Here is a 12,500-nt window from a genome sequence, read left to right as displayed (position 1 = left end):
CTTCCAGGATATATGGATGGTATTAGATTCTACCTGACACCAAACTGGGACAAGATTCTGAGACCATCAGTGAGTGTTTTCTTCTCTTTTTCCTTAGTTGCGTTACTTTGATTGTGAACTATTTATAGAACCGCGAAAGACGGGAGTTTCGCGGATAAACTAGCTTGATTATTTACATTTTTTTTGTCACGGATCTCTTGTTTTGTTTAAATGGCCTGGAAGTCATAGCACCACAATAAATATCCTCTTCTATAACAGGTTTGGGGTGATGCCGCGATCCAGATCTTCTTTAGTTTATCTCCCTGCTGGGGCGGCCTGATCACCCTTGCATCATACAACAGATTCAACAATAACTGTTACAGGTAAATGGTGTTTCATGTATCCAAGATCATGGAGTTGTTTACGTATATATTTCTTTTTCTTTACATTAGTGAAGACGGAAAGCGAATTTACTTTTGTGCGACAGGCATTTTGACATAAATTAAAATCTCGGAAGTGGAAAGTTTCTGCTACACGTCTTATTTAACCTCTGCACTTATAATGATGCATACAGTATGTAGTTTCTGCAATGGAATCTTAATTTTACCAATCAACTTGCAGGGATGCATTTGTGGTATCCATTGGTAACTGCCTCACGAGCTTCTTCGCTGGTTTTGTGATCTTCGGAATCATTGGCTTCATGGCTCACGAACTAGGCGTGCCCGTAGAAAAGGTTGCTGTGCAGGGTAAGTGACTTTTAGAGATACACAACCTTCCTCAGTCTTCAGCAGGGTTAGCATATCCTGCAGATAACTAGGTGTTGGCATCTTCCATAAACAGATCTCAGTCCATAGTGGACTTCTTTTTTTTAGCGTATTAAAGTCGCTAAACCGAATTGGGTTTCCGTGACGGTATTGAGGCTCCATTTAAAGGGTGTACAGTAGAGGAAGACGATAAAAATTTAGCCGTCTTCGTCTGTTTTACCCACTTGAGTGAAAATGCCAAATCCGTTATGGTTGCATTGCTTGTGTTCAAAGATTCATTATGGCGATACCAACACCGTGAGACTGACTGCTGCATGATTTGACTTTGTAGGTGTCGTAATGACTAGATCGTAATCCATTTTTACCAGTTTTGATAATTCAAAAGAAATGCTAAGCACTCAGTCTCTCCCCGTCTGCAAGGAACCTTGGTTCATATGTCTTTCATAAAAAGAAAGTGCTCCTCAAGTAGTCAAAAACACATTGCAGTGTTACTCTTCTCCACAGTCATGCTTTCACAAATGATTCTAAAAACTCTAAAGCACAGTATATAAACCTTTGTGCTGACATGTGAACCACCACTCTCACTCACGGCCTCCATATTTTATAAGTGGTACAGTAAGTCATTGGTTTAAACTTTCATCAACATCATTACTCTTGATTTCACTACATCATACTTACAATAAAATAATCATACCAAAGTCAAGTAACATTCAAATCATTGGCAGATAGTTTTCATTTAATGTAATGATATATATCAAACACTTTGTAGAGTCACAATTTGAATGATTTAATCTTTCATTCTAATCTCATTGCCAGAATCCAGAGGATATATACATCATGAAATCTTAATGTTTTCTAAGTAGCTTTGGTCTATGTTCCCACTGCACATGCTAAACACAAATGATGGGATGGATGGGTATGTATAGGTTTTTCCAGATCCGTGTTATTTGGTTCAAGTCTCCAGTGAATCGCTTCTTGCAATGTGAGTTGGTAGTCTGTTGTTGTTATATCTAGAATTTACAGGTCCTAATGTTGCGAGGCTTAGTAAAGGTAAGTTTCCAATACAAAGACTGTATTCTGTATGGTTTAGAAAGTTATAGGTGCTGTATTTGGCAATTTGAGAGACAAGTCCAAATATGATGTACGGTAAGTGTAATTGGAACAGAATGAACACAGATTCAGAATCACAAGAATTCAGCATCCAGTATACACACTTCATATAATTATTCTTTACTTTCTTAGTGCGTATTTGTGTCTTTTTTATTGCACGCTAAGCACTGATTGCTGATGTAAGTACCACTGTTATAATGTACATTTAAGCATTCAGCAGAATGAAAATTATTATATGTAAATCCTCGTCATCTGCGTTATTCCTAAGCCCTCTGGAAGCAATGAAAATTTCCAGTCCCTAGATCCATTTATATATAAGTCGCTTCATCGATATGCCAATCGTTTGGCGTGGCAAGTGCCTTTGAGGCCGTCACTTCACCGTCACTAGTAGGGTAGCATTTCTCCGCAACAAGATCTGATGTGGAGTCGTTTTATGCACGTTCTAGGAGCGGGCCTGGCGTTCGTGGCTTACCCCGAGGCCGTGGCCCGCCTACCTCTGTCGCCGGTGTGGTCCATCTTGTTCTTCGCCATGTTGCTGACTCTGGGTCTTGGCACGCAGTTTACTATCCTAACCACCATCATCACCACCATTACTGATGACTTCCCAGCCCTGCGCGGCAAGAACTTCAAGTGAGTCAACCCACCATCACCTCAGCGGCAACTTACCATCCCAACCATGTATTTATTAACAGTATTGTGGGATGAACTCACTTGTGGTATGTTACTTTATGTGTGACTAACCCTTCATTCATGGCAGGGTGTCAATCAGCCTCTGGAGCACCTGGCTAGAAGGCCATTTCCTCATTTTAATCAATGATCACCATTTCTCTCCCCTGCACAAGCATCAAGTATGCAACAACTGCAGGAGACCAGAAATGTTAGCACGGATATTACTATGTCATTAAATATTTATGATTGCTTGTAAAGGCAGTGGTTACCACTATTCCACTGGAGTGATATGCCTCAGCCTGGCTCTGGTAGCCAGTTGTCCTTACCGATGGCTTTCTCACACTCCAATGGCTAAGTAGTAAACACTGCTGCTGCTTATTCAGACCATTAATCATGACATTCTACTCAAGGAAAATAAACGATTGTTCTCATCCCTCTTGATGGAGAGTGTCCACTGAACACAGAGCTGTACCAAACTGTTCTGTCATACCAAAGGATTGTATGGAATTACTGTATTGCCTTTTATTAATTTCTAAATATCACCTGTCATAAACATTCTAAGTCACAAATATCTTCTGTGTACCAAATATTTCTTGTAACTCCTGAGTTGTGTGTGGATATGGATCATCGAGTAATCACAAATCCGCAAGCATGATCGGAAATAACCCCTCACCTTAAATCACAGGTGGGCCCTCCTGTGTTCCTGCCTCGTGATGTTTGCTGTAGGGCTCTCCATGGCCACTAAGGGAGGCATGTATGTTCTTCAAATGATGGATTCGTACTCGTCCACCTTCTCTGCACTCATGGTCGGGATGGCTGAGGTAAATGCACATTTCATTTTATCTTTATTTTTCGTAGACTATGGCAACTATTTTTTTTACTGAATATATAAGTTGGTCTTGATTTCGATGCACTATAACGTCATAAGAATCAGTTATAAACTGATTCTTATGCTTTTTGAATATGCTTTACATACTTCTAATCCTTTCCAAAAGTGATATACATTAGCTATAATAATATATATCACATACTTGATTTACTTGAATTGTCTCTCAAGAAGTACTTACGGAAATGCAAACTCTACTTGTGTCTAACAGGTGATGGTTGTGACGTGGGTGTATGGCGTAGACAACTTCCTCAATGACATCAAGACAATGTTGGGGAAATACCCATACCCCATGTTCTTCTGGAAGTATGTTTGGAAGTTTGGAATGCCCTTGGTTGTGCTGGTAAGTATAATTCTCTGCCCTCTCTCTCTCTCTCTCTCTCTCTCTCTCTCTCTCTCTCTCTCTCTCTCTCTCTCTCTCTCTCTCTCTCTCTCTCTCTCTCTCTTTCTCTTTCTCTCTCCCTCTCTCTCTCTCTCTCTCTCTCTCTCTCTCTCTCTCTCTCTCTCTCTCTCTCTCTCTCTCTCTCTCTCTCTCTCTCTCTCTCTCTCTTTCTCTATCTCTTTCTCTCTCTCTCTCTCGCTCGCTCTCCCTCTCTCTCTCTCTCTCTCTCTCTCTCTCTCTCTCTCTCTCTCTCTCTCTCTCTCTCTCTCTCTCTCTCTCTCTCTCTCTCTCTCTCTCTCTCTCTCTCTCTCTCTCTCTCTCTCTCTCTCTCTCTCTCTCTCTCTCTCTCTCTCTCTCTCTCTCTCTCTCTCTCTCTCTCTCTCTCTCTCTCTCTCTCTCTCTCTCTCTTTCAAATACTTAAAATAATTTATACTTGCCTTCTGTGCGTCTATTTTTACAATATGTTTAAATATAGTTCAAGGCATGACTCTAGTGAAGGGAGGAAGGAATGTTGATGATGTACCTACTTCCCATCGTTATACTAACTGGGAAATTCTGTAGACGTCCGGAGCAACAAGGAAGTGGAGGATAAAACCAGTGATGAAAATGAGGAAGTCTGTAGCCGAAAAGGTGTTCTATTGATCGGATAATTCAGCTATGGGGTGAAATCTTTAATTGCAAGGAAGCAAAGGTAGTGGGGCACGGACGTATTGAGGGATAAATGACATCCTTAACTGTAAGCTCATTAGCATCTTTTATAATCGATTCTAGTGATTTCTTCTAGGATTAGTTATTTGATATATAAACATTTATTTCAACTAAGAAATCATGACATTGACTGAAAGCTAATGGTTTGGTTTAAACAAATAAATATACTGGACATCAACGCTGAAATCTAATAAGCATCTCTTATAATTACTTCCAGTAATTTCTTCTCTAAGTAGTTATGTGACACATAAATATTTATTTCAACCAGTGTTTAGAAATATAAACATTTATTCAAATTAAGTTTTTTAAAAGATACCCATGACAGTGAGTGCAGTTGTTCAAATTATGTTTCTCATAAAAAGCATTTCTTCTTTCAAATCATTAATATTGGTAGGAAAAATAATTATGTTTTTTTTTTCCTGGAATTTCCTGATCAATTTGGAATTACTAAGAATATCTTAATCCGAAGAATCTTAAATCTCAAACAACGCGACAATTCCCGCGCCTTTATTTTTATTTTATTTTTTCGACAGTAGTGGCATGGTGAAACTTTTACAATGGGACCTACAGCGAAGGGATTTTTTTTTTTTTTTCTTAAATTATATCAGACTACAAGCTTTTAAGTGCCTGAAGTTGTCCGCAAACTGTGCGCCCCAGCAACAAATGTTAATTCACTTGTTAATGGGTTAAGTTACTAGTCAGCACCAAATAAATCATCATCGTCAGTGATCAGAGATCTATATGTATATGTATATACACATATACACACATACACGTGTTGCATGTGTACACACACACACACACACACACACACACACACACACACACACACACACACACACACACACACACACACACACACATACATACACACACACGCACGCACGCACGCACGCAAGTACGCACACACACACACACACACAAACACACACACACACACACACACACACACACACACACACACACACACACACACACCCGCACGTACACACACACACAAACACACACACACACACACACACACACACACACACACACACACACACACACACACACACACACACACACACACACACATACACTCTCACACACACCCGCACGTACGCACACACACACACACACACACACACACACACACACACACACACACACACACACACACACACACACACACACACACACACACACACACACAAATATATATATATATATATACATATATTGCAACAGGATGTTAATTTCAAGCATATATATATTTTTTTTTTTTTTTTTCAGACAATCTTGGTGTTTTCTTGGATTGACTTCACCCCTGCAAAGTACGGTGATTATGAATTCCCTCCCTGGGCCAATGTGCTCGGGTGGTTTCTGTCCTTCTCCTCCGTGTCACTTATTCCTGCCGTCGCTATCTACAAGATCCTGGGTGAAAAGGGCTCCTTTCTTGAGGTAAATATGATTGTTGTTTATACCTTGTTTTATGTAACTTAATATGGTTCAAGGATATGCACGTTCAGGTTTCGAAAAATATGCCGGCAGTTGTAGTAAAGTGTGATTATTATTTGCCGCAAAAATGGTAATGGAAGTTTTCAGTGAAATGTGATTATATACGTATATGCCATATTGTAACACCTCTTGTGTTGTTGATATTATTGATTATGTCTACTTCACGAAGCTGGTATTTGTCAAGTTTTTACTTGTGATGAGATATATTTCAAAACTCCTCTCTCTGCCTGTTAGTATTTCTTTCCCTTGTAGGGATTCACTTAAACAGTTTTCCTACTCTAATTTATATAATCAGTGCATAAAATACAGCACACAATAATATATATATATATATATATATATATATATGTGTATATATATATATGTATATATACGTGTGTGTGTGTGTGTGTGTGTGTGTGTGTGTATGTGTGTGTGTGTGTGTGTGTGTGTGTGTGTGTGTGTGTGTGTGTGTGTGTGTGTGTGTGTGTGTGTGTGTGTGTGTGTGTGTGTGTATGGACATTCCCAGTAATCACTCCTTAACCTAGTAATTAATGAGAGTCACAGACTGCTGCCACTACCCTGCCCAGGCACAGCAACCCTCATGCTGACTTTGCTGACAAAACCAAATTTATTCAACCCTCATTCACTCCCTCACACCTCTCTCAGTGTCTTCCATGACCCAACACACACACTCTCACTCAATTATTTCACGTTTGTTTAACATGCTTGTACTGCTTCACTACATATTTGATTTCTTACTACAAAATAAACCAGAGAAACTTATTTACTGTATCATGTCTTACAGAGAATAAAGAAGCTGTGCAAACCCCAGCCAACATGGGCACCTCCAGCAGATGTGACTATAAGGCCAAATGATTCTTTTGGTGCCAAACCTCTCTTGAAGGTCACTTCTTTTGGTAAGTAAAATTTTTAATAATGCTTGTGACCATAAATTTTACACACATATCTTTTTGTTAAATCTCTTATCCTTGAAACATTAGCTTTTGAATTTGTTCATCCTTGCCATATTAGCATAATTACCTTAACATGAATATCTGAAATCTAGAAATACATCCCAAATAATCTGTTGATCTTTCAGATGAAGACACTGAAAACAAAATATAGAAAGCTGCTTCCAACAAGTTTGTTACTACTGCTTTACCTCCTTAGTCTCCAGTTCGGTTTATTGTGCCAAGTATCCAGTATTTGTGGGACGTGACAGTTCTCCCTCTGCAAAGGGAGTGTCTGGATCAAGCGAGGGGACACCATTCCACAGCTTCTACCTTACCAGGCTGTGCTAGGTGTCCCCACAACAGGATGTGTGGTACTGTTACTGATGTTAGTTTCATTATGGGAAGAGTTATTAAGGGCATCTTTCCTCACTGACTAAGGAGATCACCAAAGACTAGACATAAACTAGTATTTTGTAAGAGGTCTCTTGGTATTAGCTTGGATGTAGTTCTGTGTTGTGTGCTTGATGCAGGAAAGCTACAAATTAATTTAGGTGATTTCTGTGTTTTGTATGTTACTGGTAACTGTTGTCTGTTACAATAAATGATATAATGTAAAGTTCAGAACTTTCTTTTATCAAAAAGATAATGACAAGGTGTAAAATGTTTTCACTGTAGATAACGTTTCAGTTATTATTATAAAATAGCATTGATGAGAAATAGTTTATAAATATCCATAGTTCTCACCTCTTTTGATTATCTTGGTTATGCATTTTGTAACAACAGAGCCTATGTTTTTTGAAGTGTAAATCATCATACTTTTATTCTCAGGATTTTAAAATGCTGTTAATCACATAAGTAATAACAAAATGCATATCTTTTACTTCATATTTTATAGTTTCAGTAGAGTAGGGGATTCAATAATGTGTAAACAATAATATGTAAATGTTCTGACCTCATCAGAGACAATAATAGTGTCTTTAAATTTTGTTAAATCTTTATTCAATAACGGCTTATGATACTTATGAAATATATTGGTTACTGTTATGCACTATAATGTCATAAATCCATGAATCTGGTCAAAACTACTTTTTTAATCATGGCACTATCAAAATAGTGACAAATCATCCTATTATTGAAACTTTACAGATATTACACACACACACACACACACACACACACACACACACACACACACACACACACACACACACACACACACACACACACACACACACACACACACACACACACACACACACACGCACAAGCAAATTTTATACATAGATATACACAGGATATTAAAATTCAAAAATTGTGATTAGCTGATTGAATAGTGTAACATATAAATACATGTTTATCATGTAATTAAATAATCATTTTTTTGTATTTATATTACTGTCACAACCAGTTCTAGAAAGTCATGAACATGTATCCAGAGTGTGCTTTAAATGTACTATTTATATGATATGATAATGAAAACTAGGAAGAAGCAGAAACTAATTGATGCGAGTGTAAATATGGTTGAGGAAATACATGAGTATATGCTCTTTTCATATCTGATTACTGATATTTAGTTCTCAAAGAGTAGTAGTATTTTTTTCTATGATGTTGCCACAAGAGTATACAGTACAATTGGTATTTGTTTATATGTTATTATCTACCATATACCTGTGCACAATATCAAAGTAATTTAAACCAGCTATATAGGTCACTGGCAAATATTAGGTTTTGTCTGGTGAGGAAAATAGTTACTACTGAACCTGCATTATCAGATTCTTAAATTATATAGTATGAAATTAGAACACACTTCATGTCTTTTGAACATACATTTTTTATCAACATTCAATTTACTAAATTCATCTCGTAAAGAAACTTTATTAGGGGACTTTTAATTGTAAAGAAATAATAATTATGTTTACGTTGTATCCCTTTATAAAAAGGATATTGAATTTTGTATATGTTTTATGTTTATGAAAGAAGAAGCTATGAATATCTTTGAAGTTAAGTCAATGATGATTAGAAATGAGTTATCATTATAATGGAGCCAGTTCTAATGCCGTTTTCACTATCTTCATATCATATGAAATGTTATAGATATAAAGTTGTCAAAGGTACTGCCTATTGTCATACCTTTATACCTTTACGTACATTTAAAGCTGGACGTATCAATGATGGTTAATGCACACACTATTATGAATGCATGAGCTGTACAGATTTCTCATTACTACATTTATTTAAGCTAGTAATATTGATATATATTAGCTTTATTGTAATTTATGTTCATTATATACATTGTATTTCAGAATACTGTTATGTTATTTGTTTGTGATTTAAATTGATAATCCAAGATTACTTGTATATTGCTATGTATATAGAGGCTAAGATATTTTCAAAACTATGGATGTAACTGACTTCATTCTGCATGAAGTTATCTATGTACAGAGTGGTAGGCCTAACCAGATTTAATTAATTTGAAAGACTGATGGAAACAGAGAGATGCCTATTTTTCTCAGAAAAAAACAACTTGATTTCATAAATGTACATTGTGTTTATATCTTCTTCCCATAAAACCATGACTGTGACATAATTCGTGATAAGCAACCTCATACTCTAAGGATTTTAGTGGATAAAGCTTTAGGTTCATATGATAACAAGAGAAAGGAATGAATGTAGATGAAAAATAATGTAGAGAGCTAAATTCTGTATAGGTGAGGAAATGACAGAAACCATTTTCTATTTTGATATGTATACACATTGAGCACAGAAACATATACAGAGGTGCTGCTCCTAAATATATGTCGTTTTAAAAGTAAAAATAAATATATAGGGAGAAGATGATGTAAGATATATCACTAATGTTTTGAACTTCATGACAAGAAGTGAGTTACTAATTTATGTAAAGACATAACAGTAGAGCTACTTTTCATTATAAATTCGGAATAAATATTTGGCTGCGGTATGGAGTGATTGTAGTTTTTTTTTTTTTTTTTTATCAGAACATCACATTGTTATGATTCTATGTACGGAAGACTTTGTAGTGATTCAAGATATTTTTTTTATAAATATATAATCCCTAAGTAAATAATAAATGACCATAAAACTTGTTTTATTGTTTTATCTCAGGAATACCTTTAAGATATTAAAATTGGAATCCCTTCTTAATTAAAGTTTGGATGAATATTTACAGCATATTTGATATCAATTCAGAATTATTTCCATACAGCAGTGTATGGAAATTAAACTATGAAGGCAATATTTTTTCTCTTACAGAAAAACTGTTGCATGTTGTGGGACTTTGTAATCAGTTCTTAAAAATAATAACTGACTGACATCTAAAATGACTGTCTATACATATAATATAATATATATATATATATATATATATATATATATATATATACACATGTAGGCTTATGTGTGTGTGTGTGTGTGTGTGTGTGTGTGTGTGTGTGTGTGTGTGTGTGTGTGTGTGTGTGTGTGTGTGTGTGTGTGTGTGTGTGTGTGTGTGTGTGTGTGTGTGTGTGTGTGTGTGTGTGTGTGTGTGTGTTTGTGTGTGTTTATATAATATATATATATATATACATATATATATATACATATATATATTAGTTTGACCAAGTTGATACTCATAAGAAATCATATTTTCACATAACAATTTCTAGTGCCAAAATTATAGGTATAAATGCCCACCCTTACTGTTAGCAGACTTGGTTGCAACTCGAGCCCTATGCAAGCTTTTCTGCCATGTTGATCTTATAGATTGGATTTGGGATATTTATTACATAAAGCCTAAAATCAAGCTTATCAGATAAAAAGGCATGGTGCAATGAAAAAATAAAGTTAAAAAAAAAAAAAAAAAAAAAGCGGCACTTTTTTTATGAACATTCTGATAGCAAAGGAAATTTGGATGTTCAGGGAATCACAACACCAAAAGAAAAACTTCTAACCATTATGAAGCTGACACAAGGATGATCCTTCACCACAAGCATGGGGGTCAACACGACAAAGCATGCATATGAATAGTGAACATTTATGTGTCTATTGAAGTCTCATTGTTCCTAGAATTAGCGTTTTGGGTGACTTTTTGGACTAGGAAAAGCCTAGTAGCTATCTATCTTTCGACTAATAACCCATAGTTGTCTCACAACATCCGGGAACCTTAGGAAGAAAACTACAAAATATAACTGCTAGATAGGCTTATGCCCTTACTGCACTGATTAAACATATTTTGCCATATTTTATGCACATATAGTTTTGGGGACTACATCATCTACCCAAGGTCTAACTGATATGTTCTAGGAAGTGGCAAGAAATCAGTTTGGCAAGTTTGTAATTTATATCCAAAATATGCAAACTTGTCTTCTGACAATATTGCATATTCCTGACAGTTCCTTCGTCGATTCTGTCGGTATGGTCACCAAACGTTTTGTTGTCCTGTTTTACAATACATCTTGCTGAGCTGCAACCGTAAATGAGACACAGAAATATATTCTCGCGAGGGGACAAAACTAAGGCTGGATTTAGGATTGACGAAGTGAGAAGCTTGGTGGTCCCCTGTGAAGTTAAAATAGAGGTATTATGAAACTCGAAATATGAGTGTTTTAAATACGAGAAAAAGTAAACGAATATCTCACATGAATACAATACGCAATAGATTCTAAAGGGTATTAATCAACAAGAGCATCCTGATTCCGCTACTTGCAAGTGGATCATCTCAGCCAAAGTAGAAGTCATGTCATTTAGGACATGTACGGAAGTCAGTAAAACTTGAACAGTCTTCCCAACAATGTAAAAGCAAAAAACATGCCTAAAAATCAGTAAGGCACTGCATCTCTTTGTAACACTGTCAAGGTGCATGTTGTGGTAAAGATCTTAACTATGCGATATGCAGCTTGCAGCATACGTTGCTTTACAGCTGGTCTGATGTTTTTCCTCCGTCAGTGGGCTGGTCTTCCAGCAGGAAATTCAGGGTAATCTAATCCTTAGCGATAATGTTCATGTCTGTCTTTGGCAGCTCATTTCGACAACTAGATTTGTCTATGCATCTTCAGTGTTTCAGTCGCCTGATAGGCATTGTCTAAAGTCTCTGGCCTGGGGAAAACCTTGAACTGGATCAGGCAGTTTAGGGTTTCAGGTAGTCTGTTAGTGTTCCGGCAGGGTCGCTTGAAACTTTTCCTGAATATGTGAACTGTGGATTTGGCTGGACCAGTACAGATCCGTCTCACTCAGAGTCAGCCTTTGGAGTGGCACCAGAGGCTTGTCTGAGTTGACTCCAGGACTAGCAGGGCCAGCCACAGGTGATCAACATCATTTAATTTCCAGGACTCCCTTTAACTCAGTACATAGGGATGTCGCAGCTGAAACAAATGTAGGTAGATGACTAACCCTGGTAGAGAGGTCCATTAGGGAATGACAGTGTCACCAAATCGGCACGTGAGACAATATTTCCCTTCTTAGCGAATCATGTATGCAACAGGGAGACCGATTCTCAACAGGAGGGAGGACTATCCCCATGATCCTTGTTATAGTGCCTATGCACTATATATGTAGATATACACATGTATATA

The 12,500-nt window shown here is 36.9% G+C and overlaps 1 protein-coding gene across 2 annotated transcripts in view; it reads left to right on the top strand.

Annotated features, from left to right (window-relative positions):
• Positions 1 to 10,037, top strand: part of LOC125034507 (sodium- and chloride-dependent glycine transporter 1-like) — a 63,992-nt gene extending 53,955 nt beyond the window's left edge. For both annotated transcript variants that reach the window (XM_047626336.1, XM_047626337.1), the window contains exons 7-15: positions 1 to 69; positions 259 to 362; positions 601 to 725; positions 2,300 to 2,483; positions 3,208 to 3,343; positions 3,620 to 3,751; positions 5,774 to 5,941; positions 6,786 to 6,897; positions 7,080 to 10,037. The exon at positions 1 to 69 is cut by the window's left edge and continues 66 nt beyond it. In XM_047626336.1, the coding sequence (XP_047482292.1) occupies positions 1 to 69; positions 259 to 362; positions 601 to 725; positions 2,300 to 2,483; positions 3,208 to 3,343; positions 3,620 to 3,751; positions 5,774 to 5,941; positions 6,786 to 6,897; positions 7,080 to 7,105 (1,056 nt within the window). In that variant the 3' untranslated portion in view covers positions 7,106 to 10,037. The remainder of the gene's footprint in view (positions 70 to 258; positions 363 to 600; positions 726 to 2,299; positions 2,484 to 3,207; positions 3,344 to 3,619; positions 3,752 to 5,773; positions 5,942 to 6,785; positions 6,898 to 7,079) is intronic.
• Positions 10,038 to 12,500: the final 2,463 nt, after the last annotated feature.

This window comes from Penaeus chinensis, chromosome 18 (assembly GCF_019202785.1).
Source record: "Penaeus chinensis breed Huanghai No. 1 chromosome 18, ASM1920278v2, whole genome shotgun sequence".
Lineage (NCBI taxonomy): Eukaryota > Metazoa > Arthropoda > Malacostraca > Decapoda > Penaeidae > Penaeus > Penaeus chinensis.
The sequence above is the reverse complement of the archived record's forward strand: the minus strand, read 5'-3'. Positions and strand labels throughout refer to the sequence as shown.